Raw genomic sequence first — 19496 nt, forward strand, 5'->3', positions numbered from 1 at the left:
TCAAAACACTACAAAAAATGGGAATAGATGGAAAATTCCTGAAGATAGTGAAGTCTATATATAGCAAAACTACAGCCAACATCATACTCAATGGTGAAAAACTGGAAGCATTTCCACTCAGATCAGGTACTAGACAGGGCTGCCCTCTATCACCATTACTATTCAACATAGTGTTGGAAGTTCTTGCCATAGCAATCAGGCAGGAGCAAGGAATTCAAGGGATACAGATTGGAAGAGAAGAAGTCAAACTCTCCTTATTTTCAGATGACATGATAGTATACATGGAAAAACCTAAGGAATCCAGCAAGAAGCTTTTGGAAATCATCAGGCAATACAGTAAGGTGTCAGGCTACAAAATTAACATTCAAAAGTCAGTGGCGTTCCTCTATGCAAACACTAGAAGAAAAAAAAGCTAGAAGAAATTGAAATCCAGAAATAAATTCCTTTTACTATAGCAACAAAAACAATAAAATATCTAGGAATAAACCTAACCAAAGAAGTGAAAGACTTGTATACTGAAAATTATGAGTCATTACTCAAGGAAACTGAAAAAGACACAAAGAAGTGGAAAGATATTCCATGTTCATGGCTTGGTAGAATTAACATCATCAAAATGAATATACTACCCAGAGCCATCTACAAATTTAATGCTATCCCCATCAAGATCCCAAGCATATTTTTTAGGAGAATAGAACAAATGCTACAAATGTTTATCTGGAACCAGAAAAGACCTAGAATTGCCAAAACAATCTTGAGAAAAAAAGAACAGAACTGGAGGCATCACACTCCCAGATCTCAAACTGTATTATAGGGCCATTGTCATCAAAACTGCTTGGTACTGGAACATGAATAGACACACTGACCAGTGGAATAGAATTGAGAGCCCAGAAGTGAGCTCCCACACGTATGGACATCTAATCCTTGACAAAGGGGCTCAGACTATTACATGGGGAAAGCAGAGTTTCTTCAACAAATGGTGTTGGAAACAATGGGTTGAAACATGCAGAAGAATGAAACTGAACCACTGTATTTCACCAAATACAAAAGTAAATTCCAAGTGGATCAAGGACTTGGATGTTAGACCACAAACTATCAGATACTTAGAAGAAAATACTGGCAGAACTCTTTTCCGCATACATTTTAAAGACATCTTCAATGAGATGAATCTAATTACAAAGAAGACTAAGGCAAGTATAAACCTATGGGACTACATCAAATTAAAAAGTTTCTGCACAGCAAAAGAAACCACTACCCAAACCAAGAGGCCCTCACAGAATGGGAGAAGATCTTTACATGCCATACATCAGATAAGAGTTTAAAAACCAACATATATAAAGAGCTTGCCAAACTCAACAACAAGACAACAAATAACCCCATCCAAAAATGGGGGGAGGACATGGACAGAATATTCACCACAGAAGAGATCCAAAAGGCTGAGAAACACATGAAAAAATGCTCCAAGTCTCTGATTGTCAGAGAAATGCAAATCAAGACAACAATGAGATACCACTTCACTCCTGTGAGAATGTCATACACCAGAAGAGGTAACAACAGCAAAAGCTGGAGAGGGTTTGGGGTCAAAGAACCCTCCTACACTGCTGGTAGGAATGTTAATTGGTCCATCCTCTGTGGAGAACAGTCTGGAGAACTCTCAGAAGGCTAGAAATGGACCTACCCTATGATCTTGCAATTCCTCTCCTGGGAATATATCCTAAGGAACCCAACATATCCACCCAAAAAGATCTGTGTACACATATGTTCTTGGCAGCACAATTTGTAATAGCCAAAACCTGGCAGCAACCCAGGTGTCCAACAACAGATGAGTGGCTGAGCAAGTTGTGGTATATATACACAATGGAATACTACTCAGCTGTAAAAAATAGTGACTTCACTCTTTTCAGTCGATCTTGGATAGACCTTGAAAAAATCATGTTGAGTGAAATAAGTCAGAAACAGAAGGATGAATATGGGATGATCTCACTCCCACTCATGCCAAAGTTGAAAAACAAGATCAGAAAAGAAAACACAAGTAGAACCTGAAATGTAATTGGCGTATCGCACCAAAGTAAAAGACTCTGGGGTGGGTGGGTGGGGAGAATACAGGTCCAAGAAGGATTCAGAGGACCTAGTGGGGTTGTTTTGTTAAATGGGAAAATAGGGAATGTTATGCATGTACAAACTATTGTACTTACTGTTGAATATAAAACATTAATTCCCCAATTTAAAAAAAAGTGAGTACTCAAAAAATGCCTGTTCAAAAGGGCCTGGGTGGGGATAAGAGGTGAATTTAGAAGGGACTGGCTTTTGAGCAGCAACAATATAAGATGGCAGCCACCACAGGCTCAGGAATATAAAATTAGATGAAGGCCAGAAATGAGTAAGAGATGGCATTGTTAACTGGAGTCTAGATGAATTAAGACATGTCATTTATAATGGGGACACGGATGATAATTGGGCCTCCAAGAACAATTTCTTGAAACTAAACACAGTTTTAAAATAATATATGACCCATGGTCTGGGAGGTGGCACATTGGATAAAGCTTTGGACTCTCAAACATGAGGTCCCGAGTTCAGTCCTCGACAGCACATGTACCAGAGTGATGTCTAGTTCTTTCTCCTCTTAGCTTTCTCATGAATAAATAAATAAAATAAAATATGAACTTAAAATATTATTTTATTTATTAAAAAGGAAACACCGACAAAACCATAGAATAAGAGGGGTACAACTCTACAGAATTCCCACCACCAGAACTCTGTATTCCATCCCTTCCTTTTATAACTTTTCTATTCTTTAACCCTCTGGACCAAAGGTCATTGTGGAGTGCAGAAGGTGGAAGGTGGAAGGTCTGACTTTTGTAATTGCTTCCCTGCTGAACATGGGTATTGACAGGTTGATCCATACTCCCAGCCTGTCTCCCTCTTTCCCTAGTGGGGAAGGGCTCTGGGGAAGCAGAGCAGAGCTCTGGACTGTGGGGTTGTCTGTCCAGGGAAGTCTGGTTGGCATCCTTCTAGCATCTGGAACCTGGTGGCTGAAAAGAGAGTTAACATATAAAGCCAAACAAGTTGTTGAATAATTATGAACCTAAATGCTGAAGTAGTGCAGATGAAGAGTTGGGATGGGGGTGGGGGGGGCTCTCTGTTTTATAGTTAGCTAGTAGACATATTTTAGTTATATTCCAAAGGGCCTGTGGCTATACTAGTTGTTGTTATTTTCTTTTGTTTCCCTGAGCCTGAAATCTGATATGCAGGTGGACTGAAGTTATTGTCTGGGGAGATGATGTCATGGCTGGGAAAAGGACCAGAAAGCTGGATCAGGGAAGAGACTATTTTCCCAAATATGGAAAGGTGTATAAATATTGTTAAAGGTTTAGATTTCATAACCACACTCCTCCTCAAGATTTACAACAAAACTTAGTATGAATGAAGAGGCTCTTGATTCCCAGTGGCCTCAGCACCACTCACTGATAACCAAAACTGAACAGTACTTTAGTTGAGGAAAAAAAAGAAAAAAGATGAAGGAGTTGCAGATAGTTCATCCAGTAGAATACATGTCTTACCAAGCACAATGCCTGGATGCCTGGAACCATATGGGAACTCCATGAATGGCAAGGTTGAGTGGTGCTATTTTCTCTGCTCTCTTATTCCCTTAACTTGTCTCCATAAAAAAGAAAAAGAAAGTGTCGTATGCTTTACATTGGTTTGTTCTAGCCCTCCCCCGCCAAGAGAATTGGATCAGTCCAGTTAATTTCGCGGGCCCGCTTGGCCCCGCCCCTAGGGACCCCGCCAGAGTTCCAGAGTGACAGAGTTCCTGGGTTCCTGAGTTCCAGAGTAAGAGAGAGTGCTTGTGCCACTGCAAAGAGACAGCAGAGTTCTGTTTGTTGATTAGTTTGGTTTAGTTTGTGAATCGTTGTTCCTGAATAAAGAAATACAGCTTCCCTGCCCAGCCGTTGTCTCCGCGTCTCTGTTACCCGCCCGTGAAGCTAGCACGGCCAGCAAGAGCCTTCCGAAAATTTTAACAACAAATGGCGCCCACGTGGACCTGACCTGCGCATCTCTCAGATAAGTAAAGACAATTTGGCTACCTATGCACTATGGCCTTCTCTTCTGCTTGTGAAGAGATCTCCAAAGGCCTCTGCTCTTTTTTCACGAGACTGTTTTGCTGTTTCTGGAACATTTATCTCTGGACCACTCTGTGGTTTCCACTTGCTCGGGCGAACTCAGAACAGCCAGCGGGAAGAGCCAGCGGGCGGGAGGAGAGGCGCGGAGCTGCTGTTTCCACCTGGTTAAACAGCCAGCCAGCCGCTGCGCCCAGACAACCCCGCGCACCGCGCCTGCAGCCCCGCAGCCCCGCAGCCCGCAGGAGGCCGACGCCAGCACACAAGAGCCCCTGGAGCCTGAGGCCAACACACAAGAGCCCGAGGCCAGCCCACAGGAGCCGGCTCTCCACCGCGTGGCGCAGGGCACTGGATGCGTGATCCCTCCACGCTGCTCGGCCACTGCGAACAGGGCAGCAGACATGTCAGGGCCATGGGGCAGGGCCGCAGCGGCCTATCATGGCCGCCACCCCTGGGCACCTAGGCCCACGCCTTCTACAAAACTGGCCTGCCTGCCCTCTTGCTATAAATTCTGGAACCATCCCGGGCCTCCCGGACCCCCGGGCTCCCTGCCAAAACTGGGCACACGAGATCTCCAGCTGCAGGTCCGGTCTGAAGGCAGACAAGCTGGAGTACGCAGAGATTTGTGCAGAGATCGCAACCTGCAATTCCTAGAAGTAAAGCTGTGCGGGAAGCCACCTCCTGATGGTGAACCCCCCCCCAACAACTAAGACAGTACAGATTTAAATTCGTGTTTAAAATGACATATCTTCGTAACAAAGGTTTCTCTCCTCGTGTATTAATGACCATGTTTATGTGTGTGTTTAAAGTTTGGTAAACAGTAACTTTAAGGCTAAATTCTTACTAGACAAAGTTAAATGAAAAAGGTTTTCAACATAATTCTCATAAAGATAAAATTAACTTACATTTAAAGTCTGAGGTAAAAATTAGTTAACAATCAATATATTTTAACTAAGTTGGTCTAAACAAAAGGTTAAATAGACTTGTTGATATGTAAAACTCTCCATTACCTTCTCTATTAGAAATGGTAGATTGCACAATGGCTATGCTAATTATTCTCATGCCTGAGGTTTCCTCTCCGGCCCACACCTAGGGTGTGTCTCCATCTTGAATGGGTGTAACAAAAGGTTAAAAGACGTTGTTGATATGTAAAAGTCTCAAATTCCTTCTCTATTAGAAACGTTGGATTGTGCAGTAGATATGCTAATAACAAGTTTTGTTTCATAGTAAGTAAACTGCAGCCAGCTGCCTTTGGGACTCTAGGCCATTCCCCACCCCCATACAAATGTCCGTCGAGACAGGTATGCCCCCCAGAGGCAAGAAATGTTTTTTTTAAGCTGATAAAGTTTAGCCCACAGAGGCAGATATGGCCCCCTCAGATATGGCCTTCCCTTAGCAGTACACTGGTTCTTGTTATTTGTTTGCATGTTTCTCCATGTTTGTGCCAGTTTCTTTTTTAAAAATGCCTGTATGATATATGTTTCTGTTCACCCCACACCCTTGATACTGTAGCCATTTAGTTAAAAGAAAAGGGGGAATTGTCATATGCTTTACATTGGTTTGTTCTAGCCCTCCCCCGCCAAGAGAATTGGATCAGTCCAGTTATTTTGCGGGCCCGCTTGGCCCCGCCCCTAGGGACCCCGCCAGAGTTCCAGAGTGACAGAGTTCCTGGGTTCCTGAGTTTCAGAGTAAGAGAGAGTGCTTGTGCCGCCGCAAAGAGACAGCAGAGTTCTGTTTGGTTTAGTTTATGAATCGTTGTTCCTGAATAAAGAAATACAGCTTCCCTGCCCAGCCATTGTCTCCGCGTCTCTGTTACCCGCCTGGCAAGAGCCTCCGAAAATTTTAACAACAAGAAAGAATGGGTCCAGGAGGCTGCTCAGTGTATCACATACATGAGGCTCTGCATTCACTCTCTGGTACCACATTAAAAAAAAATAAAAAAAATAGAAAGGAAAGAAGGAATAAATAAACAGGGGCTGGGTGGTAGCACGGTGGGTTAAGCTCACATCTCGAGAAGTGCAAGGACCGGCATAAGGATCCCAGTTCGAGGCCCCAGCTTCCTATCTGCAGGGGGGTTGCTTCACAAGGGGTGAAGCAGGTCTGCAGGTGTCTATCTTTCTCTCTGTCTTCCCCTCCTGTAGATTTTTCTCTGTCCTGTCCTAGAACAACAGCAATGACAACAGTAACAGTAACAACAACAAGGGCAACAAAATGGGAAAAATGGCCTCCAGTGGATTCATAGTGTAGACACTGAGCCTCAACAATAACCCTGGAGGCAAGAAAAGAAATAAATAACAAAGAAATAACTAGTTATATGAACAGAGAGATTAAGAACATCAAAAAATGATAATGGTTACTGGTAATAAGCTATGTTTGGGGAACAAAGAAAATCTTATCAAATAGCACTACAAAACTAGAAAAACAATTTTCTCTAAACACTAATGAAAATTATTTGATCTTATATCCATTCATTAGACAAACATACCAAGTATAAATGTACCCCAAGATTCAATGATAGGCTTTGCTGTGCTCTACACCTTCCCCAGAGTTTATACTCATCATCAAAGTTTCACCTATCAGATCAATCTTACAATTTTCCCCACACCAACTTTACTGAAATAAAATAATTCATAATATTGTGTGACTTTAAAGCATACAACATGGGTTTGCTACACGTATGTATGTAGTATGATCACTATGGTAGCTAACATGTTGTCACATAACATGATTATCCTTTGTGTGTGTGTGTGTGTGTGTGTTAACAATACTCAAGATATACATTTTTTTGGGAGTTGGGTGGTAGCGCAGTGGGTGAAGCATGTGGCGTGAAGAGCAAGGGCTGGCTTAAGGATACTGGTTCGAATCCCCGGCTCCCCACCTGCAGGTAAGCCGCTTCACAGGTGGTGAAGCAGGTCTGCAGGTAGCTATCTTTCTCTCCCCGTCTTCCCGTCCTCTCTCCATTTCTCTCTGTCCTATCCAACAGTGACAACATCAGTAACAACAACAATAATAAAAAACAAGGGCAACAAAAGGGAAAATAAATATAAAAAGATATACTTTTTAAAAAGATATACTTTCTTATAAACTTTCTTTTTTTAAAGATTTTTTAAAAGTTTTTTATATTTATTTATTTCCCCTTTTGTTGCCCTTTTTATTGTTGTTGTGGTTATTGTTGTTATTGATGTTGTTGTTGGATAGGATAGAGAGAAATGGAGAGAGGAGGGGAAGACAGAGGGGGAGAGAAAGACAGACATCTGCAGACCTACTTCATCGCCTGTGAAGCCACTTCCCCGCAAGTGGGGAGCCGGGGGCCTGAACTGGGATCCTTCTGCTGGTCTTTGCACTTCGCGCCACGTGCGCTTAACCCACTGCTGCTACCTCCTGACTCCCTCTTATAAACTTTCAATTATGTATGTTAATATTATCTATAATCATAATACTACATATCAGATCCCCAGAGAGAATTCATCTTCTAACCAGAAGTTTGTATTCTTTGATCAATACCTCATTTCCCCCACCCCTAATAAATCTTCAATTAATTAATTAATCTTTATTTTTTGCCTTTGCAGGAGGGAGCCAGGGGCTTCCTTGCACATTGTAATGTGTACACTCTACCAGGTGTGCCACTGCCTGACCCTGAGTGCTTCAATCTTTAATAAACTGTACATCTAATTTTTTCCTAGAACTTCATTCAATTACACAACAGGGTTAAGCATCTACAAGCCTCAAATTGAGATCACAGTTCCTTAAAACTACTCAAAACTTCTCAATTTCTATGAGTTTTATTGTTATTTTCTTAGTCACAGCTTTGGCTACTTCCTCTTTTCCCCAAGTTAAATCACTAAGTACTATAGATTATTGTTGCTGGTGACTACCGCTATAACCAGTACTGCTTGGATGCTCATCATCTCATTGAACTACTGTAACAGCCTTGCATCTGGATTTTCTGCTTCCACTTCCAACTCCTTTTTCCTTTTTACCCATTTTTATGCTTTCAGTCATCATTTATCTTTTTCCACAGAAATTCAGGACAAGAGAAACTCACAGTTGAAGCACATTTATTTTTAAGATTTATTTGGGGGGTGGGAGGGGAGGAAGAAGAGGAAGAGGTGGTGGAGGTGGTGGTGGTGGGGAACATGACAGACAGGCCAAGCCATCACTCAGCTCTGGCATATGGTAGTGGATTGGATCTGGGACACCTGGGGTCTCAGACATGCAAGTCCTGTGCTCAAGTGCTAAGCACCTCCCTTGGCCCTAGAGTCATCTTTGTTTACATAAATCACAGACAATTCTTTGTTTTATTAATATTCATCTTTAAATTGCCTTAAATACTCAGCCTTGCCTAAATTAATACAATCTAGACTCTACTCTTCAACACCCCACACAACTTGCCTCTACCTAATCTCTAAATTGATCCTCTTCTAGTCCAAATGCTACCCAGATAATGGCCTGTTGGTAATGACTATCCAACCCTTGCTCATTTTTTTTTTCTAAATGCAAAAGGAAATGTATTTTTAAAAGTGCAGTGCCAAAGAGGAAATGAAAGTTTGGAAGGGAAAGAAAAGCAGTGTGTCGCACACCAACACAATGCTTGAAGTATACTTCCACAGCCATCTAAAGTCACAGAGAAGCGTTTCAAAAAGATTTGTGTGTACATATGAAAATGAGATAGCAAGAGGGAAAGGGAGGGAGGAGGACACACACCAGTGTCACTCTGGCATATGTGATGCTGGGAGGACTGACTCATAACCTATGCTTGAGAATCTAATGCTTTATCCACTGTTCTACCTCCCAGGCAGCCGGAGAGAAAAATCTTAATAAAAATAATGATAAAAATAACACAAAAAGAATTTTACCTGAAAAGTGGGAGACAATCCATGAGTAATAGGTTTATAAAAATCTATTTTGTTTATTGAATAGTGACAGAGAGAAATCTAGAGGAAAGGGGGAGGCAGAGGAGGAGGAGAGATACCTGCAGCACTACTTCACTGCTTGTGAAGCTTCCCCCCTGCAGGTGGGGACTAGGGGGCTTGAACCTGGGTCCTTGTGCCCTGTAATGTGTGTGTTCAACCAGGTGCACCACCACCCAGCCCCTTCGAGTAATAGGGTTTTAAAAGAAAAAACAGACAAAAACCTAGCAATGTGGAAATCATAAGAAGAACTCATACCCATAGGGGAAAACACCAGCACTAAAAAGCAAAAGGTATCTTTCCTCTTCTATCTGTTCTACCTTGTCTAAATCTATGGCTTTCATGACAGCCTCTATACCGCACCTTCAATCTAATTCCCAATTCAGCCCCATTTTCAGAAAGTTATGTTTCTCTCTCCAACTACATTCTGAATACCTGAACTTGGGTTTAAAACTCACTGTTATGAGCCAGGCAGTGGCACATCTGGTTAAGTGCACACTTTGCAGTGTGCAAGGATCTGGGTTCGCCCATAGGGTCTCCACCTACAGGAGGAACACAGTGGTGCAGTAGGCTTGCAGAGGTCTCTCTGTCTCTTTCCCTATCTCCACCTCCCCCTCTCAATTTCAAAAAACAAAACAACCTCACCATGTGCTAAACCTTTTTTTTTTTTTTTGGTCTCCAACTTTATTCTTCTTTTCCCTTTATCAAATAGCATTCCCCACTACCTGGTCTTCTAGACCTGAATTCTAGTCTGGGATGACTCTTTCCAAGTTTAAATGTTATATATTACAGCACTGTTCAGCTCTGGCTTATGATGGTGGTGGCAATTGCACCTGGGACCTCAGAGCCTCAGGCATGAAAGTCTTTTTGCATAACCATTATGTTGTCTCCCCAGTCTACATTTAGCACTAGTGAACTTTACATTAAATTATACTCAATAAAATCTTAATAAATTCCCTTCAAAATAGCAACAAGAAAATGATTTCCTTCTGGCATTATTCTAAGAAGTGTACCTGAAATGCTGGAGATTATCATTTGAGAGGGAGAAAAAAATCTTTCACCTTTAATGGGCCCCATGCCTAAAGCCTAAACAAATTATGTAGCTTCAACCTGCCTCTTAACACTAGTTTCCCTACTCCTTGCAACAAATACCCCATCCTTAAGCACAAGGAATTGTACCTTTGATAAACAATCACATGCTTTGTTACTTTGGGGCATTGCTCAAATTCTTCTCTGCCTAGAGAAATCCTGCTATTTTTTAAGTCACTTCCTCTTTGGACTATTCCCAGAGATAAAGTAATTATTTTTTTCCTTCTCTTTTCACATGAAATATCTTTACATTTCTAATTCAGTGTTTAATACTTGTGCATATATCTTTTCTCAATAAACTGCTGAATTCCAGGAAATCATAGAGAATAGCATATACTGCAGGGTAGATATTCAATAACTACTGATTTATCTGAGCATATGACTGTGCAAAGATTCAAAAAATAAAATAATATTTTGCTAGCAAAATAAACTTAAAGAAGCAGAATTAAAAAATAAAACCAATTCAAGTAAAAATGGAAAAATAAAATTAAAGCATATATATACTTTTTTTTTTTTTTTTTAACCAGAACACTGCTCAGTTCTGGTTTACAATAGATTGAACCTGGGACTTTGGATCCTCAGACATGCAAATCTCTTAATCTCTTACATAATCACTATGCTATCTCTTTCGCCTTAAAATATATTTTATACAAGCTTATATACTTGTTTAGAATAGTTCTAGAAAAATAGATATAAGGAACCTAAGAGTAGATATCTTGGGAGGCAGGCTAGGAATCTGGGTCAGAAGAAACATTTAATCTTTTTTGCCATCAAAAATGTTGACAATTAAGGTATTTAAAATTTCTTTTAAATATTAATTATAAACAGTATGAAGGAATGTGGAAAATGTTAAGTCAGTGTTGGGTATTTAAAAAAGGAAGTCACAGGACTAGGTGCTGGCACACCCAACAGAGTGCATACACTGCATGGATTCAAGTCCTCTATCCCTACTTGCAAGGGAAACTTCATGTGCAGTGAAGCTGATGAAAGTGTTTTTCGTTCTCTTTCCCTCTATCTCCCTATCTATCTTGCTCAGAAAAAAAGATGGGTAAAGGGAGTCATGTAGTAGTGCAGTGGGTTAAGCGCAGGTGGCATAAAACACAAGGATCCCGGTTCCAGCCCCACAGCTCCCCACCTGCAGGGGGGTTGCTTCACAAATGGTGAAGCAGGTCTGCAGGTGTCTTTCTCCCCCCTTCTCAGTCTTCCCCTCCTCTCTCCATTTCTCTGTCCTATCCAACAATGATGACATCAATAACAACAACAATAATAACTACAACAATAAAACAACAAGGGAAACAAAAGAGTATAAATAATTTTAAAAAAAGATGGGGAAAAAGAAAAGAAAAATTCCAACAAGAGTAAATAAGTTGCTGTACAGGCACCAAACCCCAGTGATAACAGTGGTGGGAAATAAATAAAAAAGGAAGTCACAGAGTGGCAAATAAACAGACACACACACACACACACACACACACAATGAAAATAAGGGAATGGGGAAAAGTTTATGATTCAAAAATATAAAGAAATAGGTTCAATAAATATTTCCATTCTAGGTTCATTTTCTCTAAGATTCCCTCTAAAACAATTCAAATGAATTACAGACATTAGGTAGAACTACTATTTATAGATAAGAAGTGTTCTGAATAATACCAGGAATAAAGAAAAGTCACCAATGGTTTGAATTTATTTGGCTTACCTACTCTTGTTTTGCTGTGAATTTAATTTTGTTATAGTATTTGTTATCAGTGATCTTTTGCTATTTCCCTATAGCCCCGTCATATTCATCCTCTATTTCAATATTTATTTTTTTATTATTCCCCAGCTGAATCTAAGGCTGGGTACTTATCTGTCTTCTACTGCTGAATTCCCAAATGAATTCAGTAATACTTACTGAATAAATAGAAGACTGTATAGAAATAATTGGAGGAAAATTATACAGCTAGCCTACTAGTGATGTTTTTTAAAAGCACTGCTGGGAGTTGGGCAGTAGCGCAGCAGGTTAAGAGCACGTGGCGCAAAGGTCCAGCATAAGAATCCTGGTTCAAGCCTCAGGCTCCCCACCTGCAGGGGAGTCGCTTCACAGGTGATGAAGCAGGTCTGCAGGTGTCTTTCTCCCCCCACTCTGTCTTCCCCTCCTCCATTTCTGTCCTATCCAACAACCATGACATCAATAACAACAACAATAAAAAAAGGGGCAACAACAGTGAAAATAAATTTAAAAAAAAGACATAATAGTGCATATCTTTAAGAAGTTTATCTCTAGATTAATCCATAATAATGCCTATGCCATAGCTGAGCAATGCTCTGGTGTCTGTCACTCTTCTTTTTCTTACTAAAAACATTTTTTTAAGGATATTATCAAGAGATTTCACACTAGTCACTGAGAAGTGTCATTTAAGAAAGGCAAACTCAGTGCTACAAAAATATATAAGAAGCTGGGACTAAATAAGAGGCCTCTTATGAAGGCAGTAGCCCCACATACACAGACATAAAAGCTAGCTAAACTGTAGACAAGTAAAAATAATAATTAGGGTGCTTGGTGGTGGCCCACCTGGTTGAGTGCCCACATTATAATGTACAAGGACCTGGGTTTGAGGCCCCCAGTCCTCACCTGCAAGAGGAAAGTAAAGCTTCATGAGTGGTGAAGCAGGTCTGCAGGGGTCTGTCTCTCTCCCTATCTCCCCCTTCCCTCTCGTTTTCTGTCTCTATACAGTAGAAATAAAATTTTTAAAAATATATAATTGGGGTTGGGGAAGCACATTCTAGACAGGAATAGCATATATAAAGACCCAGTAGCTCACTTGGAAAAGTATATGCTCTGTCATCTATGTTGCCTTAGGCTTAGACCCTGGCACCAAGAGAGTTCCACAGATGGTATAACAGTGCTGTGATGTCTTTCTTCTCTCACTCTACATGAAAAATGAATAAATCAGGTCTGGGGGACTGCTCAGTGGCATCATGCATATGTGAGATGTTAAGTTCATTCTCAGTGTAGAGGGCGTCAGCTAGAGTGCACACATTACCATGTGCAAGGACCCAGTCTGGAGCCAGCGTCATGGGCCATCACATGGGAGCACCTGTAGTGGGTGCTGGGCTCCGGCACGGGCTTAGTGCATGACAATGCAGGTGAACTATCTTACCAGTCAGTCTTCAAGTGTTTTCCGAACGGCTCTGAGACAAAACATAGACCATATAATTCATCATGACTTTCGGTATTATTTGTGAACCACTATCAGTTTTAGAATATTTCCATTGTTCCAGAAATAAACCATTTGCTTATCTCTATATCCCACTTTGCTCTTTACCACTTCCCTATCTCTATACTGTCATTATAAGCAAGCACTTACCCATGGTCTCTCTAGAGAGTTGCATATTCTAAACATTTATCAAAAGTAGTAGTGGAGTGATACATATGTGGTTCTTGATCAGTGGCTTCTTTCATGTATGTTTTTAAGGTTCATCAATGTATGATTTCATGTATAATGTTTTTAATTAAGGTTCACCAATACTTCACTTCTTATTACTGCTCAATAATTTCACTATATGGACTCAACAAGTACCCAGTGATCGAAGTACATGGACAACTGAGTTGTTTTGACTTTTTTCCCCCCCTAACTACTATAGTTAGTGCAGCTGTGTTAATAGCTGTATCCATTTTAACACCTGTGAAATAGACACATTCATTCTCATAAAACTTTTACATGTAAGTCCTCTGCACAAGTCCTGAGATCTACCCATTGAGATATTTCACCCTCTCATAAAGTTTTAATATATGTAAAGAATAGTGGCTGGTAGGGCTTACCCTCACCTAGCTGTAACCCACTTAACCCACCTAACAAGACCCTTTTCCAGTTGTATGTGATTCTGTCTCTAGAAGTTTCCATCAATTGTTTCATACTCTCATCTTTTGCTAAAAAAAACTCAGAAGAGTCCTTTTTCCTTTATCTGGCTTAACAAATGTGGAATGACTATCACCTTGACTTTTGAATAGGTTTCTATTTACATAAAGATTCAAAGAACTTTTTTTTTTTTCTTTCTCTGCCAGGGTTATTGCTGGGGCTCTGCACCTGCACAAATCCACCTCTCCTGGGACAGTCTCTCTCTCAATACAGGTGAGAGAGACAGAAAGAAAGAGGAGATACAGAGAGAGAAGGAGCCCCAGAGAAATGCAAACTAAAACCAGACAGAGAAGGAGCACTACACCACAACACTGCTCCAATGGTGATGAAGCTTTCCCCATGCAGGTGCTCCCATGTGGTGGCCCAGGTCTTAAACCTGGGTCTTCAAATATGGTACAGTGTGTACCCAACCAGTACACTATTTTGGCCCCCCAAGAAACACTTTTCTAAGCAACTTTTTCTCTTCCAATAATCTCTCAACTTTTTCTTTTGCACTTATTTGAATATCCTGGTACTACCACAAGTTAACACAAGGCAGAAACTTTTATCTCTATACTCTTCCTCTTGCCCAGTTTTAATGTCACCAGAACAGACATCACTAATCATTAACATTTTTCCTGATAGAGGCTCTTGCTAAATATCATTCATATCTTTTTTTTTTTTTTTTTTTAACCAGAGCACTGCTCAGCCCTGGCTTATGGTGGTGTGGGGGATTGAACCTGGGACTTGGGAGCCTCAGGCACGAGAGTCTCTTTGCATAACCATTATGCTGTCTACCCCCACACCTATTCATATCTTAGAATATTATTTATGCAGCACAATTCACTGCCCATTTTAAGTGTATTAAATGCCACTGTGATTTTTAAAGACTTATTACCTTTTATGTGTCCCTAGACCCACAGATACGCTTTATTCTACTACTACTGGACCCACTTTTTCATTTTCACTTTTCTTTTCTTTTTTTTTAAATGTCTAATAGTAATAGTGAAAGAGACCAGGTAGAGACGCCACTGCATCACTCCACCATCTGTGGAATTTCCCTGGTCAATTCTGATGTTCCTATAAGGAGCAGTGGCTTGATCCCAGGTCCACCAGAATGGTTAAGGCCTGAACTTTACAGGCAAACCATCTTACAGACATTATCAAAAGCTAAAAATCTTGAAAAACCAAATGTCAACCTTCTTTTTTTTTTTTTTTTTAATAATTTCTTTATTGGGGAATTAATGTTTTACATTCAACAGTAAATACAATAGTTTGTACATGCATAACATTCCCCAAATTCCCATTTAACAATACAACCCCCACTATGTCATTCATCATCTTTCATGGACCTGTATTCTCCCCACCCACCCACCCACCACAGAGTCTTTTACTTTGGTGTAATACTCCAATTCCATTTCAGGTTCGACTTGTGTTTTCTTTTCTAATCTTGTTTTTCAACTTCGGCCTGAGAGTGAGATCATCCCATATTCATCCTTCTGTTTCTGACTTATTTCACTCAACATGATTTTTTCAAGGTCCATCCAAGATCGGCTGAAAACGGTGAAGTCACCATTTTTTACAGCTGAGTAGTATTCCATTGTGTATATATACCACAACTTGCTCAGCCACTCATCTGTTGTTGGACACCTGGGTTGCTTCCAGGTTTTGGCTATTACAAATTGTGCTGCCAAGAACATATGTGTACACAGATCTTTTTGGATGGATGTGTTGGGTTCCTTAGGATATATCCCCAGGAGGGGAATTGCAGGGTCATAGGGTAGTTCCATTTCTAGCCTTCTGAGAGTTCTCCAGACTGTTCTCCACAGAGGTTGGACCAACTGACATTCCCACCAGCAGTGTAGGAGGGTTCCTTTGACCCCACACCCTTTCCAGCATTTGCTGCTGCTACCTTTGCTGATGTATGACATTCTCACAGGAGTGAAGTGATATCTCATTGTTGTCTTGATTTGCATTTCTCTGACAATCAGAGACTTGGAGCATTTTTTCATGTGTTTCTCGGCCTTTTGGATCTCTTCTGTGGTGAATATTCTGTCCAAGTCCTCCCCCCATTTTTGGATGGGGTTATTTGTTGTCTTGTTGTTGAGTCTGGCAAGCTCTTTATATATATTGGTTATTAAACTCTTATCTGATGTATGGCATGTAAAGATCTTCTCCCATTCTGTGAGGGGTCTCTTGATTTGGGTAGTGGTTTCTTTTGCTGTGAAGAAGCTTTTAAATTTGATGTAGTCCCATAGGTTTATACTGGCCTTAGTCTACCTTGTAATTGGATTCGTTTCATTGAAAATGTCTTTAAAATTTATGCGGAAAAAAGTTCTGCCAATATTTTCCTCTAAGTATCTGATAGTTTCTGGTCTAACATCCAAGTCCTTGATCCACTTGGAATTTACTTTTGTATTTGGTGAAATACAGTGATTCAGTTTCATTCTTCTGCATGTTTCAACCCATTGTTTCCAACACCATTTGTTGAAGAGACTCTGCTTTCCCCATGTAATAGTCTGGGCCCCTTTGTCAAAGATTAGATGTCCATAGGTGTGGGGCCTCATTTCTCATTTCCACTGGTCAGTGTGTCTGTTCATGTTCCAGTACCAAGCAGTTTTGATGACAATGGCCCTATAATACAGTTTGAGATCTGGGAGTGTGATGCCTCCGGTTCTGTTCTTATTTCTCAAGATTGTTTTGGCAATTCTAGGTCTTTTCTGGTTCCAGATAAACATTTGTAGCATTTGTTCTATTCTCCTAAAAAATGTGCTTGGGATCTTGATGGGGATAGCATTAAATTTGTAGATGGCTCTGGGTAATATATTCATTTTGATGATGTTAATTCTTCCAACCCATGAACATGGAATATCTTTCCACTTCTTTGTGACTTTTTCAATTTCTTTGAGTAGTGACTCATAATTTTCAGTATACAAGTCTTTCACTTCTTTGGTTAGGTTTACTCCTAGATATTTTATTGTTTTTGTTGCTTAGAAAAAGGAACTGATTTCTGGATTTCAATTTCTTCTTAGTGTTTGCATAGAGGAATGCCACTGACTTTTGAATGTTAATTTTATAGCCTGACACCTTACTGTATTGCCTGATGATTTCCCAAAGCTTCTTGCTGGATTCCTTAGGTTTTTCCATGTATACTATCATGTCATCTGCAAATAGGGAGAGTTTGACTTCTTCTCTTCCAATCTGTATGCCTTTAATTCCTTGCTCCTGCCTGATTGCTATGGCAAGAACTTCCAACACTATGTTGAATAGTAATGGTGATAGTGGGCAGCCCTGTCTAGTACCTGATCTGAGTGGAAATGTTTCCAGTTTTTCACCATTGAGTATGATGTTGGCTGTAGATTTGCTATATATAGACTCCACTATCTTCAGGAATTTTCCATCTATTCCCATTTTTTGTAGTGTTTTGATCATAAAGGGATGTTGTATTTTGTTAAAGGCTTTCTCTGCATCCACTGATATGACCAAATGTCAACCTTCTAATTATCTATTTCTTCCCATAATATTTTTCTTTTTTTTTAAATTTCTTCTTTAATTTTTATCCACACTTGTTTTTTTTTTTTAGTGCCTGGTATGTTAATTACTAAGCCAGTTACTGACTAGAAATTTTAATTTTACACAAAGAACTCTTAAATTTCAGAATTCTGTCAACTCAACCATGTTGTTCTTTTTTGCTCAGCAAGTCAGAAGCAGAATTACTAATTAGATGTTGTTCCTCCCTTTCTACTACTCGGCCATAATTATATTACTTTGAACCTCGCCATGGCAAACAACAATGGATCTTCCTGTTTGGCTGTTTCATTCCTCCTCTAAACTGACTACCTAGATTCGGAGTAAATTTGCATGCAAGTCAAAGCAGCGCCCAGTAACCTAGAAATGTGACAGTGCAAATGCTTGAAGTGGCCCCAGAGTGGGAGGGAGAGATGAAGTGAATCAGCTCTGCCGCCGCTGCTCCGCAGACAAGAGCTGTTACATCGGGCGATTTAATCATTCCTTATTTAGAAGGTTTCAAGAACTCTTTTAAGATTGTTTTAAACAGTGTGGTGTTTGTTTTTTTTTAATTGTCTTTATTGGATAGAGAAAGCCAGAAATCAACAGAGACATGGGCTATAGAGAGGGAGAGAGCCAGACAGACACCTGCAGCTCTGCTTCACCACTTGCAAAGCTTTCCCCCTGCAGGTGGGGACTGGGGGTTCGAACCCTGGTCCTTGTGCACAGTACTGTGTGTGCTTAACCAGGTGTGCCACCACCCAGCCCCCAGGTGTTTGTTTTTTAAAGGGCAAATTCAAGAGACTGGGTGATGGTGTGCCCAGCTGAGTTCACGTTACAATGTGCAAGGACCTGGGTTCAAGCCTCGTCCCCACTTGCAGGGGGGAAGCTGCACGAACGTGTAGCTGTCTCTTTCCCCTCTAGCTATCTCTCTCTGAGTTTCCGTCCTATCAAATAGAAGAAAAGTAAAGCAAAAAAAAATAATAATAATAAAAAATTTAAAAAAAAAAAGGTCAAACTGAGAAGAAGCATGGTTGTAGGGCCCTTCTCGGCATTAGCAGGAATAAGCAAGCAGTTTGAGAAACTGGAGTCGGGAGGAGGGCGGAAGGAGGAGGCGGGACACAGGCCGCCTCGGGGCGAGACGTCGCGGGCTGGTGGGGCCGGGCTGCGGCCGGGGCGAGCGGGGAAGCCGGGGCGAGCTCGGGGGCCGCAATGGCCGAGCCGCGACCGTGCCCGGCGCGGACTCGAAGGCCGCTTCCTCCCGCACCGCACGCAGCCCCGGCGCGGGGCAGAAATGGGGCAGGGAAGCAAAGCAGGAAGAAGTCCTCTCAGGGACGCGGGTCCCAAAGCAACAAGTGTCCGCAGCCGCTCCCCGAGAGACGACGGCGCTGCGGAAGGAAAAAAGCACGTCCGGCGCAGCGGCCTCCAAGCCTTTCCTCTCTCGGGCCCTGCCCCTGCCCCTGCCCCTGCCCCTGCCCCTGCCCCTGCCCCACCGCACTCACTCTGCCATACGACGCTCTTCAGCCCCCGTTCCATCCCAGGCGGCGCCATCTTCCCGACGCTGCGGAGCCCCGGCCGCCACCGCCCACTCGCGACCCACTCGTCCGGGGGAGGGAGCTCTGCCGGCCCCGCCCCTCGCTGCGGGGAAGCCGCCCGGCGAGCCGCGCCCTCCAGTGACGTCACGTGCGCTCGCGCGGAGATTCCCGCCCTCCCTCCCATGCACAGTTTGCGCAGTATGGGCGGTTGCGCGCCGCCTAGCGGGAGGTTGGATCAACTGCGATTCTGCGTCGTGCAATGTCAGAAGGGAAAACAATGAGCAGGTGGGTAAGTGCGAGGAATTCTGAAATCTCGCGTGCGGTACACGAAGAAGGGAAGGAATTCTTTTACTATGCAAGAAAAGTTCTTCTCTTTAAAAACAATCCATAGCCAGAGCAACTCACAAGTGGAAGATGCAACCCTCCCCAAAAGTAAATTGTATTCATTTTGGAAGACAGTTG

General features: G+C 41.6%; 1 protein-coding gene across 2 annotated transcripts in view; it reads right to left on the reverse strand.

The window, feature by feature from the left end:
- STXBP3 (syntaxin binding protein 3) overlaps nucleotides 1-19092 on the reverse strand; it is a 69893-nt gene extending 50801 nt beyond the window's left edge. The window contains exon 1 of one of the 2 annotated variants that reach the window (XM_007528684.3): nucleotides 19002-19092. In XM_007528684.3, coding sequence (XP_007528746.1) covers nucleotides 19002-19050 — 49 coding nt within the window. In that variant the 5' untranslated portion in view covers nucleotides 19051-19092. The remainder of the gene's footprint in view (nucleotides 1-19001) is intronic. The other variant, XM_060201969.1, reaches the window with a different exon arrangement.
- Nucleotides 19093-19496: the final 404 nt, after the last annotated feature.

The sequence above is a fragment of the Erinaceus europaeus genome, chromosome 11 (genome assembly GCF_950295315.1).
Source record: "Erinaceus europaeus chromosome 11, mEriEur2.1, whole genome shotgun sequence".
Lineage (NCBI taxonomy): Eukaryota > Metazoa > Chordata > Mammalia > Eulipotyphla > Erinaceidae > Erinaceus > Erinaceus europaeus.